This window comes from Dama dama, chromosome 19 (assembly GCF_033118175.1).
Source record: "Dama dama isolate Ldn47 chromosome 19, ASM3311817v1, whole genome shotgun sequence".
NCBI lineage: Eukaryota > Metazoa > Chordata > Mammalia > Artiodactyla > Cervidae > Dama > Dama dama.
Window position 1 is genome coordinate 73,487,400 of NC_083699.1, and position 19,552 is coordinate 73,506,951.

The window sequence follows — 19,552 nt, forward strand, 5'->3', positions numbered from 1 at the left end:
AGACTCTGTGTACCAACAGAACCCATCGCTCTGGCTGTTTAGACTTTTCTTTCTCTCCTTCTCGCTTATACCTGCCCAATTTCCCACGTGGTCCTGTATATTTCCTCACTTGGCCCTTTGTCTTCTTTCTTTCTGGTTTTTGTTTTCAAGATTTTTTTAAGGTGGGCCATTTTTAAAGTCTTTATTGAATTTGTTCCCACACTGCTTCTTTTTTATGTTTCGACTTTTCTGGCTGAGGGGCGTGTGGGGTCTTGGCACCCTGACCAGGGACTAAATCCACACCCCATGCACTGGAAGATGGCTTCTTAACCCCTGGACCTCCAGGGGAGGCCCATCATTTGTCTTGTCTCTTTAGATGTTTCTCCAAGAGGGAAACATGCGTAGAGTGTTTTCCAAGCTCTAGCTTATGTGAAAATACACTGCTGTTCTCTTTACTTGAGAAAGATATAAGGGGATTCCCAGGTGGCACTAGTGGTAAAGAATTGGCCTGCCAAAGCAGGAGAAAGATGTAATAATTTGAAAATAGGAAAAATAAGCCTTAGTCCGCAGTGTTCCCCTAGAAGCTCTGTGTCTTTCACTGTTTGATGGGAGAGGTCTGGGGTCCGCCCCGTCAGGGTTCATTTCCAGACTGTTGGCCGTTTCTTCCTGCCTGGAAGTGGAGCTGCCCTTCATTCGGTTCATTTAAAAACTGCCAATGTATGACTAGGGTGGGCTCTAAGAATCCAATGCTCTTGAATTCATGAGGCCCTTCCAGTAAAAACACATGCACCTTGGTGCACTCAGCTCAGAGTGGTTCAAGTTCAGTCCTGTCTTTACTGTCTAGCTCTTTCTTCTTCCTTGTTAGCAACTGAGCGATCATGTTTGGTGTCAGCGAAACACATGGTCTGTTTATTACAATTTTTCTCATTGTATTTTGGGGTTTATACTTTACCTCTGTTGGAGTAAGAAGTGGCACCTCACTCCAGTATTCTTGCCTGGAGAATCCCATGGACAGAGGAACCTGGCAGGCTACAATCCATGGGGTCACAAAGAGATGGACACGACTGAGCCCCTGAGCAAGCATGCATACTTTACCTCTGTGGTTTGGAGGAACTAGCAGTGTTTGTGCTGAAAACCACAGAGTTGATTTTCTGTGGTGATAATTTTGCTCTTTCCCGCCTCTGTTATAAATTTTCAGCTCAGCTGCCTGGTGGTAAATTTCCTTGGACACTGCTTCCTTCTGCGTCTAGCATTGAAGTTGGTGTGGGGGAAGGCCTGGATAAGAACCTCAATCCTATATACAGATGGCTGGCTTCCAGTCCCAGTCCTGATACTTTGGGCTGTGTGACCTGGAGATGGTTGCTTAACTTCTCTATGCCTGGGCTTCCTCATCTATTTATAGAAACTTCCTTGCTGAGGAAACTTCCTGCTTTCCTTCCTTCCTTCACTCAGCATTGTTCCTATAGTTCAGTTGCTCAGTTGTGTCCCACTCTTCATAACCCCGTGGACTACAGCACAACAGGCTTCCCTGTTCTTCACCACCTCCCAGAGCTTGCACAAACTTATGTCCATTGAGTCAATGATGCTATCTAACCAACATGTCCACTTTTGTCTCCTTCTGCTCCTGCATTAATATTTCCCAGCATCAGGGTCTTTTCTAAGGAGTCAGCTCTTTGAATCAGGTGGCCAAAGTATTGGAGCTTCAGCTTCAGCATCAGTCCTTCCAATGAATATTCAGGGTTCATTTCCTTTAGGATCTTACCTCAGATATTTTCTATATCTTTTCTGGAGCCAAACAATGGAGAAATGGGAAAACATCCTGCAACATGGGATATTTATACTCACAGGTTTAATGAGTGAAAACTATTGTGGACGCTACACCAGCACTAATGAGGGGCTCCTGCAGCCAGCTCTCAACCCCAACAAGGAAGGGAGGGCCTGGGAGGCTCCTGTGGAGACAACAGAAGCCAGGGGCCAGGTATAAAAGCCCTGCATCCCCAAGCACCTCACACACACAGCTCACACACTCACACACACTCAAACCGTCCTCCAGCCCTACCGCCTCCACCATGGCTGCCTCCACCCTGTCTGTCTGCTCCAGCGACCTGAGCTATGACTGTCCAGAGAGCTGCTGCGAGCCCCCCTGCTGTGCCCCCGGCTGCTGCGACCCGGCCCCCCGCCTGACCCTCCTCTGTGCCCCAGTGAGCTGCCAGTCCAGCCCCTGCTGCCAGCCAGCCTGCAGCAGCTCCTGCCCAGCCTTGGGCTGCCAGCAGTCTAGCTGCCAGTCCTCCTGCTGCACCTCCTCCCCCTGCCTGCAGGCCTGCTGTGAGCCCGTCTGCTGCAGGCCTGTCTGCTGCAGGCCCGTGTGCTGTGAGGCCTCCCCCTGCTCAGCCCCATCCTCCTGCTGCAAATCCTCCTCCTCCGTGTCCCTCCTCTGCCGCCCCGTGTGCCGCCCCGCCTGCTGCATCCCCGCCTCCTCCTGCCAGCCCAGCTGCTGCCGCCCGGCCTCCTGTGTGTCCCTCCTCTGCCGACCCGCATGCTCCTGCCCCGCCTGCTATGTGCCCACCTCCTCCTGCCAGCTCTCCTGCTGCACCTCCTCCCCCTGCCAGCAGGCCTGCTGTGAGCCCGTCTGCTGCAGGCCTGTCTGCTGCAGGCCCGTGTGCTGTGAGGCCTCCCCCTGCTCAGCCCCCTCGTCCTGCTGCAGACCCTCCTCCTCCGTGTCCCTCCTCTGCCGCCCCGTGTGCCGCCCCGCCTGCTGCGTCCCCGCCTCCTCCTGCCAGCCCAGCTGCTGCCGCCCGGCCTCCTCCGTGTCCCTCCTCTGCCAGCCCGCGTGCTCCCGCCCCGCCTGCTATGTCCCCATCTCGGCCCCAGAGCCCTGCTGCTGACCTGGCATGTCACCTGAGGGCCAGCCAGGCTCAGGTGCCACCTGTGACTCGGTCCTCCCAGCCTCCCTCTGTCCTGACCTGGGCTGGGTGGCTGCCCTCACTCAGGACAGGTTCCCCGATGTCTCCACTGTCCTGACCGACTGACCTCTCACTCCTGCTCCAGGAACCCCAACCTCACGTCTCCCAGGGCTCCTGCCTCCCAGGAATCGCCTCCAGCTGTCTCTGGGTCATCAGCCCCGCTACCCCTGCAGGTCCTCTGTCTGGGTCACTCGACTTCCAACCTTGGGTGCACTTCCTTGGGCACTGGGATAAATAAATTCAGTTCATCACCTGATCTGCTCCCTTCATCTCACCTTCACTGAGGGTAAACCCAGGGTTTTGACCAGACACTGGTCTTCTCCAGCTACAAGTGTTTCTAGGGGTGAGTGACAAGGCACCGGAAGGGCAATGGCCTGACTCCTCTGGGCAGGCACACTGGGTGGGGTGCCTTTCCTCGCTGGGAAGGACTAGGTTGCTCAGGTCCTGTGGTCCTGGGAGATGAACGTGGGGGTAGTGGAGGTGCCTGTCCAGCCTGCATGCGCTGGCTGTGACATCAGCGTCTTTCCCAACTCCTACCTTGCCCCAACCACCACCGTGAGCATTTTGTCCCACTGGCCCTCAGGCACACACTCCTGAGCACTAGCTCCTGGAAATCCCTTCTCGGGGAGGATAAGCGCAGGGGCCACGAGTGCTCCCTTGGCGCCGGAGTGGCCAGAGGCCAAGTGACCCAAACTCTTCACATGGATGTTACTAAATTAGGTGTTAAATTAAACATGAGGACCATGAAGGCCTTCCACTTTAGTGTAATACTTGTGTGAAATTTTCACTCATACTTTCGCATGGGCAAAGACTTGCTAAAAGATTATATTCTATATTTTACATAGCTGCTTAGCATGCAGATTTAATCACTTTCGATTCTTTACCTTTTTGTGATATTAGGCTAGAAATTGTTGTTCAGTCATTAAGTTGTGTCTGACTTTTTGTGATTCCATGGACTGCAGCATGCCAAGCTTCCCTGTCCCTCACTATTTCCCGGAGTTTGCTCAAACTCATGTCTGTTGAGTTGGTGATGCCAGCCAACCATCTCATTCTCTGTCACCCTCTTCTCCTCTTGCCCTCATTCTTTCCTAGCATCAGGGTCTTTTCTAGTGAGTCGGCTCTTCGCATCAGGTGGCCAAAGTATTGGCGCTTCAGCTTCAACATCAGTCCTTCCAATGAATATTCAGAGTTGATTTCCTTTAGGATTGACTGATTTGATCTCCTTGCTGTCCAAGGAACTCTCAAGAGTCTTCTCCAGCACCACAGTTTGAAAGCATCAATTCTTTGGCTCTCAGCCTTCTTTATTTTTAGGCTAGAAATGAACAGACTCTAAGTTGCATTAACAAACAGTCAAGTATGTATGGTCTCTCTGTGGTTCAAGCTGGAAAGTGATGCTCAGCTGGGGTTGCTGGTGTTTGGAGAAGGTGGTCACGCAGGTTGTGAGAGGTTTTTAAAATTGTGGTAAAATACACGTAAAGTGGAATTTCCCTTCTAGCCCTTTTAAGGTGTATGGTTCAGTGGCGTTAAGGTCAGTCACACTGTTGTGCAGCGATCACCACCGCCCACCTCCAGAACCTTTCTCATCCTCCCCAAAATGGACCTCTACAGACACTGAATAATAGCTCCCCAACACCCCCAGCTCCTGGTACCCACTCTACTTTCTGTCTCTGGATCTGACCCCTTCAGCGGTCTCATATGAGTGCATTGTACACTAGCTGTCCTTCTGTGACTGGCTTACATCACTCAGCATAATATCCTCAAGGTTTATCCATATTGATGTCAGAACTTCCTTTTTAAGGTTAAATAATATCTCACTGCATGAATGCACCACATCTTACTTATTATTTCTTCATTGATGGACACTGGTTGCTGTGACATTTTAACTACTGAGAGTGATGCATGTAAGAACAGGGGTGTACAATTGCCTCTTCCGGACACTGCTGTCTGTCCTTTGGGGTGTCTGCCAAAAGTGGAATTGCTAAGTCAGATGGTAATTCCACATAAATTTTTTGAGGAGTCTCGTTATTGTTTTATTTTTTAATTTCTTAATTGGAAAGCATATAACCTGAGAAATCCACAGTTCAAAAAGGCACATGTACCCCAACGTTCCTTACTGTTTTTTATTATAATTACCCCTACTCCATTTTCCATCCCCACCAACAGTGCACAGGGCCTCCGATTTCTCTACATCCTCGCCAACAAACCCCTTGCAGCTTTCTGCTTCACTGACAGTAGCTGTCCTCAGGGACACGAGGGGTTTGTTTGGTTTTATCACAGACTCTGGTTACTGCCTCAGGCACTGCAGTCTGGAGCCCCCGCTCTCAACTGCCCCCACCTGCTCCCTCACCTGCTCCGCCCCCTCACCTGCCCCGCCCCTTCACCCGCCACGCCCCGTCACCCGCCCTGCCTCTCAATGCCCCGCCCCTCACTTCACCTGCCCCGCCCATCACCTCACCTGCCCCGCCCCTCACCCTCCCCGCCCCTCAGTGCCCCTCCCCTCGCCTGCCCCGCCCCTCACCTCACCCGCCCCACCCCCTCACCCTCCCCGCCCCTCAGTGCCCCGCCCCTCGCCTCACCCGCCCCACCCCCTCACCCTCCCCGCCCCTCAGTGCCCCGCCCCTCGCCTCACCCGCCCCACCCCCTCACCCTCCCCGCCCCTCAGTGCCCCGCCCCTCGCCTCACCCGCCCCACCCCCTCACCCTCCCCGCCCCTCAGTGCCCCGCCCCTCGCCTCACCCGCCCCACCCCCTCACCCTCCCCGCCCCTCAGTGCCCCGCCCCTCGCCTCACCCGCCCCACCCCCTCACCCTCCCCGCCCCTCAGTGCCCCGCCCCTCGCCTCACCCACCCCACCCCCTCACCCTCCCCGCCCCTCAGTGCCCCGCCCCTCGCCTCACCCGCCCCACCCCCTCACCCTCCCCGCCCCTCAGTGCCCCGCCCCTCGCCTCACCCGCCCCACCCCCTCACCCTCCCCGCCCCTCAGTGCCCCGCCCCTCACCTCACCCGCCCCACCCCCTCACCCTCCCCGCCCCTCAGTGCCCCGCCCCTCGCCTCACCCGCCCCACCCCCTCACCCTCCCCGCCCCTCGCCTCACCCGCCCCACCCCCTCACCCTCCCCGCCCCTCAGTGCCCCGCCCCTCACCTCACCCGCCCCACCCCCTCACCCTCCCCGCCCCTCAGTGCCCCGCCCCTCGCCTCACCCGCCCCACCCCCTCACCCTCCCCGCCCCTCAGTGCCCCGCCCCTCGCCTCACCCGCCCCACCCCCGGCCCCTCTCTTGCAGAAGAATGAGTACCTGCTGGCGGTGGTGGCCGAGGAGCGCGACTCGCTGCTGCTGGGCCTGCGCTACTCGCCCACCCAGCTGCACTTCCTCTTCCTCAGCGAGGACGGGGCAGGCGCCTGGCAGACCCGCGTGTCCTTCCGCAGCCCGGCTCTGGTGGACGGCCAGTGGCACGTGCTGGTCTTGGCCGTGTCCGAGGGCTCCTTTTCGCTCACTACGGACTGCGGCCCCGCCGTGGACATGTAGGTACTGCGACACCCTGAGAGGGTCGCGTGGGGCTGTGTGCTGCCTGGCAAGGTGGGTCCACACAGCCAGCCGGTGCATGTGGCCGCCCTGGGACAGCTCGCAGTGCACACGTGGCCCCGGGCCTAGGGCCTGAGCCCTGGCGGATGCGGTCCGGCTGGAGGAGGAGCGCCAGGCTCGGTTGGTGGACCTGGAGCTGCCCCGCTGGAAAAGCGGTGGGTGGGGGGGCGCACGGGTGGGAAGGGAGCCGAAGCCTGCCCGTGTCCTCGCTGGGTGGATTGGACTTGACCCGGTAAAAGCACTGCTAAAGAGTTGGTAGCGTTACTTAAAGGCCCAGAGGAAGGTCAGGGTGAACTCCGGCACCAGGAGCCCAAAAGGAGCTGCAGCTGATCCAGCCCAGGGCTTTCTTCCCCCTATATGTATGTATTTTGGGGGGCTTCCCTGGTGGCTCAGACGGTAAAGCGTCTGCCTGCAATGCGGGACACCCGAATTCGATCCCTGGGTGGGGAAGATCCCCTGGAGAAGGAAATGTCAACCCACTCCAGTACTCTTGCCTGGAAAATTCCATGGACGGAGGAGCCTGGTAGGCTACAGTCCAGGGTGGCAAAGAGTCAGACAGGACTGAGCAAATTCACTTTCACTTTCATGTATGTATTTATTTTTTGCTCAGGTCTGGTTTCAGTTGACCCAGCAAGGGGGGGGGTCTTTCCTCCTGGTGCAGAGCTTTCTGTCTAGATGTGTCCCCCGGCTCCAGAGTTCTGGGGCTCAGTAGTTGTGTTGCACAGGCTTAGTTGCCCCACAGCATGTGGCATCTTAGTTCTCAGACCAGGGATGGAACCCATGTCCCCTGCATTGGAAGGCAGGTTCTTAACCACTGGACCACCAGGGAAGTCCTGAGGCGCAGGTCTTGCTTTGTGACTTTCAACCCATCATGTAACCTCTCTGACTCAGTGTCCTTTTCTGGGATGAGGGAATAAACAGTCAGCAAAACTCCCAAGTAAATGTGCAGAACAACCTTCATAGCTTTGACACAACCCCAGGCATGCTCCAGACGAGAAATTGTTCAATCCCAACTCCGGCCACATCTTCCTACATCCCCTGGGTCACCAACAAGGTGAACCCCCTCTAGCTCTGACACCAACTGTCCCTTCGCCCTGGGCTCGGAGGATGGGGGCAGGCTTGGGACCCCATGTGGACAGAAGCCACTGGAGGCCTCTGTGAGATGGAGAGGGGCCACTGAGCACTTCTGCAGCACACGCTTTTGTAGAAGACCCTGTCCTGAGGCAAAGCATGTCCTCCAAATTCACATCTGCCAGAACCGGGAATGGGGTGTTGTTTGGATGCAGAATCCCTGCAGGGATAACCAAACTCAGTTGAGGTCATGCTGGAGGAGGGCGGCCCTGAGTCAGTGATTGGTGACCCGATAAAAAGAGGAGCAGAGGAGAGGCCACATGATTTGGTCACAAGCCAGGAGCTCCGGGAGCTGAAAGAGACTCCCCTCCAGTCTTCAGAGGGGACAAACCCAGCTGACACCTTGGTCTCAACTTCTGGCCTCCAGCACCATGAGGGAACACACTTCTGTTGTTTAAGGCACCCAGTTGGTGGAGCTGGTCACAGCTGCTCCTAGACACTGATACAGCCTCACGGTGCTGCCCGCTCTCCTTTCTGCATAAGTAGGCCCCCAGTCTGCTCTCCCATGGCCCTAAAACCACCCTCCAATGTTTTCAGAATGGCTGACATGCCCTTCCCAGCCACCCTGTCTGTGCGAGGAGCCCGGTTCTTCATTGGCAGTCGGCGGAGGACCAAAGGCCGGTTCACGGTAAGGATGGAGGCGCTGCCCCCCAGGCCCTCCAACACCAGTGCTCCTGGGGGCTGTCACCACTGGCTTGGCACTCCAATGCTCTAATTAAACAGTTGTGTGTGCCAAATGGGAATGGGGAGCATAGGGCTCAGAGGAGACCCCTGCTAGCTAGGCACGCTCCCCTACAGGCCCTTTGCACCTGCTGTGCCCTCCTCCTGGAGCGTGAGTCCCCAGTCCTGCCGTGTTGCACTCCAGTGACCTTGGGGCCTTGCCTTGTGCCCTTGTACCATGAAGGCCTTGCCCACCCCTGAGAAGATGCCCCCACACCCAGCCCTCTCATCCCCTCTCTGGATGGTCTTTATAGCCATGACCTCCTTCAGACCAGTGTTTGGTCATTGCCTGTCTCCCCCTTGAAGTGTGAGTGGGGGGACCTTGCTCAGTGAGGATATGGGCTTTTGTTTCTTGCTGTGTCCAGTGTTGAGAACCATGCCTTGTGCGTAAGAGGTGAGATCTGAATATTTACCAATGGCATGCTTGGATGGATGGATGGATGGACAGCTAGATGGATGGACAGAGTAATAGAAAGATGGTAGATGGACAGATGGGAGGATAGCTAGGTGAACAGATAGATGAATGAATGTATAGATGGATGGATGGATGAATGAATGGGCATTTGGGTGGGAGGATGGAAGAATGGATGGCTGGACAAAGAGATGGATGGATGAACAGAGAGATGAATAGATGGATGGGCAGATAAGTGGACAGATGGACAAATGAGTGGACATACAGATGAATGACCAATGCACCCAGTTATTCTAGGTCAGTCCACAGGAAGAACCTGTTCCATGGTGTAATCACCTTAGAACCGTGCACAGCTCTCCACTATTGCTCCCAGTGCCCCCTAACCTATAGGCAGACTCCTCTCTCTTGGCCACCCCTCCCTCAGGGTCTGGGTGGGCTGAGCCCAGGGGTCATCGGGCCCTCCAACAGCACAGGTCTGAGTGCCCTGCACCCCCCCTGCAGGGCCTGGTGAGGCAGCTGGTTCTGCTGCCTGGCTCGGATGCCACCCCGAGGCTCTGTCCCTGCATGAATCCTGAGCTCGCTGTGCTGTCCATCCCCGCTATCCTGCATGGCCTCACAGGGAAGCCGGAAGACAACGAGGTGCTGAAATACCCCTATGGTTAGTAGGCCAAAGCTGCCCCTCCCCACGCTGACGGTAGACCCCAAAAGCCTGGTCACCCTCAGGTTCCCCAGGCATAAGACAGGAGGGTGCTTATCATGTGGACGAACGGATAACTGGGGCCTGATGCAGATGACCCCCTCCCTGGGGAGGCAGACAATGCTCTCAGATCCACCCTCCTTCTGCAGGGCTCCCTTGTCGGCTGCTTAAGCCCCGCCAGACGGTGCCCTTGATGGACCGCTCATCCTACCTGGGACCCGGGGCTGAGCTGACACGAATTCCTTCTCTGACTCCCACCTGCCACCTGCTTTGCCCCAGAGCAGCATCTGGGGCCCGTTCTCCCCTTCCCTCTCCAACAGACACCAAACCTCAACCCCCCAATGGGGACCCTGATCTTCATAAGGTTCAGTTCTATTTTTGGGACCCCTCAGCCTAGAAGGTCCCCAGCACTGGTGTCTTTCATTTGTGTTTGCACCTCCCCAGTGTAAAGTCAGTTTTGACTTTATTTAAGTCATACCCCCTGCCATGGAGAATCCAAAACTCTCTCCACTAACAACCCCAACTCCTACTGGGGAGGTGGGGAGACCCCTGACTCCTTCTAGAGCCTCACGGCCCTTGCTTCACAAGTCAGGGGAGCCCCTTGAGCAAGTCGGCCCTTAGACCCAGTCTTGGGCCAGCATCCCCAAATTCCTAGAGTCTCATGGCCTTGAACAGGAGTCTGACCCCCAAGGCCTCTGCCGGGCACTTGGCGAGGTTGAGGATGCTCTGTTTCACTGCCTGGCCACTGGGGTCTTAGCTCGGAAGTCACTGTAGGGAGGCCACGTGGCATCATCAGGACAGGGCTGGACCTGGATGAAGCCGTGATGACCAGGAATGTGGGGGTCAAGGTGCCTGAGAACCAAGCAGACAGAAGTTAGCTGAACCTGTGCTAGTGAGTCTTAGATGGAGGAGAGAGCGAGGCAGCATGATTACTGAGGGTTCTCAGAGGAGCTGGGGTTTGGGGAAGAACTTGGTGGGCAGGTGGCTGGACTTCAGGGGCATGTCCGGGTCCTGTGCACAGATGGCGAGGGCAAGCCCTGGGCTCTTAGGTCTCCCTGCCTCCCAGAGGCCTCGTTGACAAACCTGAGTGTTTCCTGGCAGGAACGCAGGGATCAGGGGTCACCTGACACCTTTGACACCGCCTCCCTCTGGGGAGCACATACCCACAGGACATTTGTCTTCTTGTCACCCCCATCAGAAACTGACATGAAGGTGACGCTGGGACCCCGGCCTCCGTGCACCAAAGCGGAGGATGCCCAGTTCTGGTTCGATGCCAGCCGCAAGGGGCTATACCTGTGCGTGGGCAGTGAGTGGGTCTCCGTGTTAGCAGGTGAGACATGCAGGGCTCCAGGGGCCTAGGGGTCTTCTCAGAGACAGTGTTACATAGGAATAGGGAATGAACCTCACAGAGCAGCGAGCTTGAGTGTTTCACCTGGAAACAAGCGCCCTCCTGGGCTGGACTCGTGGGCTGGCAGGCTCTCATCCATCTTCCCAACTAGGGTAGACCATGGGCCTTCTCCAGGGTGCCCCATCCACTGTCCTCATCCTCTCCTCCCTCTCCGGTCAGATGGGATGTGATGGTGCCCGAAGCCCAAGAGTAGGGCTGTTGGCAGGGAGATGAGGAGAGAAGCCGTCTGAGGGTGGGGGTCCCTGGGAAATGGGAACTGGCTCCAGGGGGCTGTCCAGGAGCCATGGCCTCTACTCTCTAGTTCACATTCGGGCACAGCGTTTTGTGGAAGCCTGGAGCCTTGTGAAATGTCTAGTAAGGACCTGACATGTCACTTCCATCCAGCAAGTGTCCCTGGAGGTTCTGCAGGCCCTAAAGCCCATTCAGGGACCAGAATCTCCTTTGCTGGGCCTCCAGATGAGGGTAGCACAGGACTTAGGGCCACTCGCCTGACCTCATGTTAAGGGTCATGTCCCAGGGCCCTGGGGTCACTCCTGGATGTTGTCCATCAGAGCTTCTGTTCTGGGAAGCCTTAACCGGTCTCCATGTCTCTATCACAAGCCAAAGAAAGGCTGGATTATGTGGAGGAGCATCAGAGCCTGTTCACTAACTCAGAGACTCTGGGCATTGAGGTCTTTGTCATCCCTGAGGCCGGGCTCTTTGTAGCAACTGCCAACCGGAAAACCACATCCGCCATCTACAAGTGGACTGACGGCAAGTTTGCTTCATACCAGGACATCCCCACGCACCAGGCCCAGTCCTGGAGACACTTCACCATCGGGAAAAAGGCAAGTTCATGTGTGCGACTGTGTTGGTTTTTATCTTGGAAAAACCCACAGAGTCCGAGGGTTGGGTCTCCTTAGGTAGATTTTGGGCTTCCCTGGTGGCTCAGATGTTGAAGAATCTGCCTGCAATGTGGGAGACTTGGGTTCAATCCCTGGGTTGGGAAGATCTCCTGGAGAAGGAAATGGCAACCCACTCCAGTATCCTTGCCTGGAGAATTCCATGAACAGAGGAACCTGGTGGGCTACAGACCATGGGGGTCTCAAAGAGTCAGACATGACCAAGTGACTTTCACTTTATGTAGATTTTATGGGGAAAAGCATTTCTACTGGTTTCAGAGCCTCATACAGCTTCTATATGACTTTTGAATCAGACACACCTGCGTCTCTTGGTCTGGAATGTGACTGAGAAAATCTGTTCCGTTTCCTACAAAATGGACACAGATCGCTGCTGAGACATTTCCCACTCCGTGCAGACCTGCCACTGCCTCCTTAGAGCTCTGAGATAATCTGACCTAAGTTCAGTTCAGTCGCTCAGTCATGTCTGACTCTTTGCGACCCCATGGACTGCAGCACACCAAGCTTCCCTGTCCATCACCAACTCCCGGAGCCTGCTCAAACTCATGTCCGTCGAGTCAGTGATGCCATCCAACCATCTCATCCTCTGTTGTCCCCTTCTCCTTCTTCCTTCAATCTTTCCTAGCATCAGGGTCTTTTCCAATGAGTCAGTTCTTCGCATTAGATGGCCAAAGTGTTGGAGCTTCAGATTTAGCATCAGTCCTTCCAAGGAATATTCAGGACTGGTTTCCTTTATGATGGACTGGTTGGATCTCCTTGCAGTCCAAGGGACTCTCAAGAGTCTTCTCCAGTACCACAGCTCAAAAGCATCAATTCTTTGGTGCTCAGCTTTCTTTATCTGACCTAAACGGGAGAGGAAATGGGGCTCCATCCCGGCCTCCTTCTATTGGCCCTGTAAACATGGGGGACACGTGCTGTCCTGATGGAGGGGACAGGTGATGTGGTGAGGGCTGGACCTGAGGCCTTGGCTGGGAGAGCCTGGCAGGCGGCCCCCTTCCTTTCACCAGGACTGTGTTGGGCAGTAAGCCCAAGGGTGGGACTGAGAGGGCTGCCCCCTTGAGATAAGCATTTCCTTCCCAGCTCCTTCTAACCCTCCACTCCAAATGGCAGGATCCCTGGGCCCCCTCCCATGCCTGCTCTCAAGTCAGTCACCAATGTGCCCAGTTCCAGCCCTGCACACCCCACCCCTAAGGCCCATGCAGTGGGGACAAAACTGAGTAAAACAGACAAATCTCTGTTTCCGGTCCCTGCTGACTGTCAGGGTCCTGCACTCCAGGGTAGCCTGGTGAAGGAGTGACTGGCTCTCTGGTCTTATGGTTGATGACATTTGAAAGATTTTTACTTTTTCCTAATAAAAAATAACTTTATATCAAAAAATTGGGAAATTCAGAAAAATAAGAAAAATCTGTCCGGTCCCCTAAGCAGACAGAGGGTCCCTGGGGCTGCTTCAGCTACAGCAAGTGAGCCCCCCACCCTAGGCCTCCGGCTTCTGTCACATCACATGACCTGTGACCTGGGCCTCTGGGTTGTGTCACACGTAGGGCGTTGCCACATGGTCCTCAAGTGTGTGACACACACGTGCTTCTTGACAGACAGCAGGGTATTAAGCTCTCTCCTCCTTGTCTGAGTGATGCACATTGCTGTGCATAAGGCTTTCCCTGGGTTTGGGAGATAAAAACAGAGCTAATAGGCTGGTAAACATGGGCCTGGCTACCGGTCTTAGAGTAATTAAGATCTGGAGTCAGTGCCACGTCCTGGGGCCTGCCCTGACTCATGGGGCCACGCCAGTCCTGGGCTCATCCTCTGTCCTGGGGCTCGGCCTCTGTCCTGGGGCTTGGCCTCTGTCCCGGGCTTATCTTCTGTCCTGGGCTAATCCTCTGTCCTGGAGCTTGGCCTCTACCCCGGGGTTCAGCCTCTGTCCCAGGGCTCAGCCTCTGCCCCGGGGCTCGGCCTCTGTCCCAGGGCTTGGCCTCTACCCTGGGGTTCAGCCTCCATCCCAGGGCTCAGCCTCTGTCCCGGGGCTTGGCCTGTGTCCCCGGGTTCATCCTCTGTCCAGGGCTCATCCTCTTTCCTGGGGCTCAGCCTGTGTCCCAGGGCTGACATTAAGAAACCCAGAGCACCAGCCCCTCACTCAGATGGTGAGAACCCTGTTCTGGTCCTCTCCCCAGATCTTCCTGGCTGTGGCTAATTTTGAGCCGAATGAGAAGGGTCAGGAGTTCTCGGTCATTTACAAGTGGAGCCAGAGAAGGCTGAGGTTCACGCCATACCAGAGGGTGCCCACCCACAGTGCCCGGGACTGGGAGGCCTTTGAGGTGGCCGGCGAGCACTTCCTGGCCGTGGCCAACCATCGGGAAGGTAGGAGCTGTGGCCTTGACTCTGGGCTTGGGCGTGATCGCCTGCAGCGGTCAGTGTGTTTCATCAGAAATGTATAATAAAGCTCACCTGGCCTGCATCCTCAGGCTCTGCTGTATCACAGTGGCGTCTGAAGGTGGACACTCCTGAGCACCCTCTCACCTGTTCAGGTGGGAGGGGTCCCTGCCCCCATCCATTCTGGGCACAAACTCTGAGATGCAATGGGTACGTGGGGACAGGCCTAGGAGGGCCTGGGAAACCTGGCTTCTGGGCCAGATGACTGTCCTGAGTGACCGCAGCAAGCCCTTTCGGGTGCTATAACTCAAGGGGGACAGGACCCTGGGGGCAACTGGCCCTGCAGAGTGTCTCCAGCCTCTGCAGGTTCCAAGACTCAGAGTTTACCTGAGTCTACAACCTGCCAGGGAGCTCTGTGGGGGGCTAGGGAGGAGACCCCACCACCACTCATGGGCAGAGGGATCCCAGGAGCCTGCTACCAGGTACCTCTGAGGACAGTAAGTGTCCCAGGAGAGGCTGACCCAGCGGGGTGTGTGGGGGGGAGTGGGAGGCCCTAAGGAGCACAGTGTGGGGACAGGGCTTCCAGCCCGCAGAGGTCTGATGTCTGGGGGGAGGGAGCATGAAGGGGAAGGCAAGCAGAGTGAAGGGTGAGGCTGCAGAGGGGGTGGGGAGTCCCACCTCCAACACACTAGATAATCACAGGGGTCTGGAGTCCCCCAAAGGCTGGGCCACCGAGGGTTCTCATGGGGCACAGAGGCAGGAAGGTCACGTGATGGGTAACGTGGCTGGGGACCCGGGAAGGGTGCAGGAGATCAGGGTCCAGCTGGTTGGACGGGCTGCAGGGCCTGGGGCAGGGTCCCATGGGGCCTGGTCCCAGGGCGCTGGCATGAAGCCACAGAAGTCTCCCTCCCTCAATGCTGCTCGGCTTCCAGGCGACAACCATAACATTGACAGCGTCATCTACAAGTGGAACCCGGGGACCCGGCTCTTCGAGGCCAACCAGACCATCGCCACTTCGGGCGCCTACGACTGGGAGTTCTTCACGGTGGGGCCCTACGCCTTTCTGGCTGTGGCCAACGCCTTCAATGGCACGTCCACGCGGCTGCAGTCCCACCTGTATGTGCGGCTGGGCGGCTCCTTCCAGCTCTTCCAGTCCTTTCTGGTGAGGACCCTGTGCTCCCCATGGCACCCCCACACACACCCTTCCCAGACCCAGGCCTGTCCACACCAGGTGCCTCCCTAGAGGTCAGGTGAGGGAGCCTGCAGATGAGGTGGAAGGGCTTCCCTGGCACGGAGCTCCCACCAGTACATGTGCTCAGATGGGTCCCCTGGCCCCCTGGCGGGCCCCACAGTCTAACCTGCCTTTATGTGGGTGTCACGCTCTTGTCCTGAGGCAGCCAGCAGCTGGCCCCTGACCTGGCCAGCTGTGGGGACAGCACTTTTCACTTTCTCTGAGATCATCCCTTAGCTGGTTCCAGCCGTTGTGGGCTGCCTGGCAAAGCATCAGACTGAGGCAGCGAGAGGCTTTATTAGGCGGGGCAGCACTGAACGCCCCGGTGAACCATGCGTGTACTGACCAGTCCCAGGCTAGTGGGCGGTGTTGGCAGCTCCTCCTCGGGCCCCACCGTGGTCTAGGATGATGATATGGGGTCCAGACCCTCTTCTACCTTCCCTTGCCCTCCTCCCTCCCAGCTGCCTGGCTTGTCCCTCTCAGTGTCAGACCCCAGACCAAGCCCCCACGTGCTCAGTTGCTGAGTCAGGTCCAACTCTGTTCAACCTCATGGACTGTGGCCCACCAGGCTCCTCTGTCCATAGGATTTCCAGGCAAGAATACAGGAGCAGGTTGCCATTTCCTACTCCAGGGGATCTTTCTGACCCAGGGATCAAACCTGAGTCTCCTGCATTAGCAGGCAGATTCTTTACCACTGAGCCACCTGGGAAGCCCAAGCCCTCATGGATGACTAAAATGAACAGTCGAGGTCGGCATTTGCATCATCCTGGCCACGTCATAAGCTCGTTCTTGCAGAGCCAAGGGTGTGTTTTGACCACTCCCTTCTCAGTGGTGGGCTGGGACAACCTCCGGGCCAGCCCCTGGGGACAGGCCTTGCATGCAGGTCAGACTCTTTTCATACCACAAGCCCAGCACGTGGCTAACTTCACGCATGGACCCCAGGTGCTACACAGGACACTTTTCCACAAGTTCCTAGTTGCTTCTTCCCATATCCCTCCCTCCCTCCCACTCCTCTCCTTTGTGGGGGAAGAAAACCACCATCTCTGCACATAGTAACATCCCCCGGCTTCTTGCTGGTCCTGCCTGTCCCCAGGCTCCTGTGAGCACTGCGTCCTCGGTGCCTCCTGGGTTTCCACCGTGTGTCACTGCTCCCCTCGCAACCGCGAGGTCTCTGGTCAGCTTGTGTCCACAAAGAGCCCTCTTCCCCTGCAGCCCGTCCTCCTGGGCCCTCCTGCCTGTGCATCCAGGCCAACTGTCTCTAGAGCTGACAGTGGTCCCTTTTCTGGAACTTTCCTTTACTGCCATCTTTGGCTGGAGCCACCACATCCCATTCTGATCTCCAGTGTCCCAGTTGACCTCAGGTTTTCGGGTGACACCTCAGGGACGCCCCCTTCTAGGTACTTCCCCACGCTCCCCAGCATCCCTGCAGCTGGGCCAGGTCACGTGACCAAAGTCAGCCAATGGGTATAGAGCAGAGCGAGCCCACATCAAATCTGGACTGAGGGGTCACAGCCCACCCCTCACCCTCCACAGCCACATGGGTCACGTGGCCTGATGGCCCAACCACAGGCTGGGGGAGCCATGACCTCGCCAGCTTCCTCTCAGTGAGAACCACCGTCTGTGGCAGGAAGTGTGGACGCTCGTGGTGGCCGTGTCCCTCGCCCGGCCTGATAAATGGTGTACAGGATTTTAGGGTAGAGGTCATTCCCTTGAGAACACGGAGGGCGGCCCCCTGCCTCCCAGAAGCCAGGGGCGCAGTGGCCCCTCTGCCTCACCAGGTGCCCTTGCATTGACCTTCTCTGCCCTCAGTGCCCACAGGTTTCTTCACAGTGGTTCCCTGGGCCTCTTGACTGCTTAGTTTCAGGGCCCTTTCAACTTCAAGGTGTGCTTTTCCAGGCCTGGGAGATTTTCTTGGTTTTTCTTGATCATTCCATATACCACCCCACCCCGGCACACTGGTTAGAAGGCTTTCAGATCTCCTGGGTTGAGTTATCTTTTCAACCTAGAATCTTTCCCTATCTTTATTCTCCGATCATGTTGAGGAACATCTTCTCATAAAACTAGGAATCGTCTTTCTAATATCCAAGAACTCTTCCTCTTCATGCCATTCTATATTTACTCTATAAATACAGTATCTTCTTGAATACTTTTGAAGATCATTATAGTTTTAAAAAATTCTGGTTTGTTTCTAGAACCAGCTCGGTTTATTCCAGTATGAGTGTATGTATATATTTTAGCCTGACTCTCATGTTCCAGGTCTTTTATCACATATCTGGAGGACCCTTTGTTTTCTGTTTATATTTCATGTTGAGCATGGCAGGGGGCGGCATTGTCACTGGTGGCTTGTGCCCCAGGGAGCTAGGGGTCTGGTTGAGGCCCTTGATGAGGTGCCTTCTAAACTGGCCTTTTGTGCAAACAGGAGAGGTCACATAGGATGATAATCTCCAAACTGCACTCCCCGACCAGCTGCAGGAAGCCTCTTCATGTCACTTGCCTGGTGTGACAGCCCAGCTAGGGACCTGTGTGGTTGACCAGAAGGCCACGTGCCGGGCCTCTGTGTTCTCTGGACACCATGGGGAAACAGTCAGCCTGAATTTCTCAGAGCGGCGTTCGTTCCTGCCACTGTCTGTCATGCAGAATATCTCAGATCCCTTCCAGGTTCTGGCCCATCTCCTTGAACGCTCCCCAGTATACTGGCTCCAGAGCTGTGAGCCCCTGAAACTCTGTATTTTCAGGCAGCATCAGGATCTGGCTCCAGTCTGTGTCCAGCCTCGGACACGGGGCATCCTCAGAAGGAAGACTGGGCCGAGGGGCAGAGACAGGCCCAACTGAGCCAGGATGGGGGCCATCTGGGCTCCATGCCCCAAACCAGAGCCAGCCCAGGGGTGTGACGCTGGCTGGAAGAATCAGCCAGAAGTGCAGGGCGGGGGCAGGGGTGGGCAGAACCACAGTGGCTGCGAGAGGACGCGTCTCCAGCCGGTGGGCAGAGCTGCCCTGGGAGCTGACTCTGGGGGCTGCAAGGGGGGCACTGCTGCTCCCCGTGCCCACACACACCTGAGGACCCTGCCTTCTCTTATGAGCCGAGTCTCTTTGCACCCAGTGAGTCCCTCAGAACCCACCAGATCCCATTTTCATGTTCTGCCAGCTGTTTTTGTATGGTGTTTAAATCCTCTTAGGTCCTGAAGATACCTTCATATGTTTGCACTTGGTTTGGAGCTTTGCAGCATCTCTCATGGCCTCACATGAGTTTGAAGCAGGCGTTGAAGTTTGAAGTGTGTGTAGAGAGGCGCTAACCTCGAGGGGAGCCCTTTCTGAAGGGATGGCCGGGCAAGGGACGCAGGCTGCTGCATTTGTGGCGCTGTGCACACAGACAGCGCTGAGAGGGGCATCAGGTGGGTCCCTCACTGGCAGGGTGAGTTCAGCTCATGAGGAAGGTTGTGCTTATGCTGGGTCTGCAGCCCAGGGGTGCATGGAAGATCAGCTGTCCACCCTGATGCATTCCCCGGCAACCCCTTCCAGACCTCCCCACCTCTCCCACCAGGAATTCTAGAATCTTCCTCCAGGTGGCAGAGACCAAGGCTCCAACCAGTTGGCCTCACCATCTTGGACCAAAGGAAGTGGAAGCTGGGCGTGTCAAGGAAGGATGGGCTTCACCTACAGAGACCCAGCCTCCAGCTGCTGGGACTTCTGCTCCCTGAGCTGTCTGGCTCTGGGATCTGTGGTTACAGTCATCACGTGTAGACCTGGAGTGGAGGGGGTGGGGGAGGGGAGGGGCTGCAGTGGACCAAGACTGGGGGTTGTTGCTGGGAGGGGCCACTGGCAGAAATGAGAACCAAGGGCAATGGAGTATTTCTGGCAGGGTGTGGGCTGAAGGCTGACAGGGTCTCCAAGAAGAGGGCCAATGAAGCTCCCTGGGAAACCACTTATCAGGGCTGGGGAGGGACAGGCAGAGGAGCTGCCCAGAGTCATCAGTGAGTTTAAGGAGACAGAGAATGAAGCTGGGGTTTGTCAGAAAGGCAGTCTCCACCAAGAATGTGCGTGCATGCTAAGTCACTTTAGTGGTGTCTAACTCTGCAACCCCATGGACTGTAGCCTGCCCGGCTCCTCTGTCCATGGGATTCTCCAGGCAAGAATACTGGAGCGAGTTGCCATGGCCTCCCCCAGGG

The 19,552-nt window shown here is 56.4% G+C and overlaps 2 protein-coding genes across 2 annotated transcripts in view; both read left to right on the forward strand.

Moving 5' to 3' along the window:
• The window catches only part of TSPEAR (thrombospondin type laminin G domain and EAR repeats), a 184,354-nt gene that overhangs the window by 153,450 nt on the left and 11,352 nt on the right, over positions 1-19,552 (forward strand). The window contains exons 3-9 of the mRNA XM_061167454.1: positions 6,222-6,460; positions 8,190-8,280; positions 9,286-9,442; positions 10,680-10,811; positions 11,490-11,716; positions 13,957-14,143; positions 15,088-15,317. Coding sequence (XP_061023437.1) covers positions 6,222-6,460; positions 8,190-8,280; positions 9,286-9,442; positions 10,680-10,811; positions 11,490-11,716; positions 13,957-14,143; positions 15,088-15,317 — 1,263 coding nt within the window. The remainder of the gene's footprint in view (positions 1-6,221; positions 6,461-8,189; positions 8,281-9,285; positions 9,443-10,679; positions 10,812-11,489; positions 11,717-13,956; positions 14,144-15,087; positions 15,318-19,552) is intronic.
• Positions 2,049-2,864, forward strand: LOC133074003 (keratin-associated protein 10-11-like). The gene has a single exon (XM_061167982.1). The coding sequence runs from the start codon at positions 2,049-2,051 to the stop codon at positions 2,862-2,864; it is 816 nt and encodes a 271-aa protein (XP_061023965.1).

Bases quoted from the DNA above. Each gene is read 5' to 3' on its own strand.
- LOC133074003 (XM_061167982.1), top strand. From the start codon at position 2,049: ATGGCTGCCTCCACCCTGTCTGTCTGCTCCAGCGACCTGAGCTATGAC.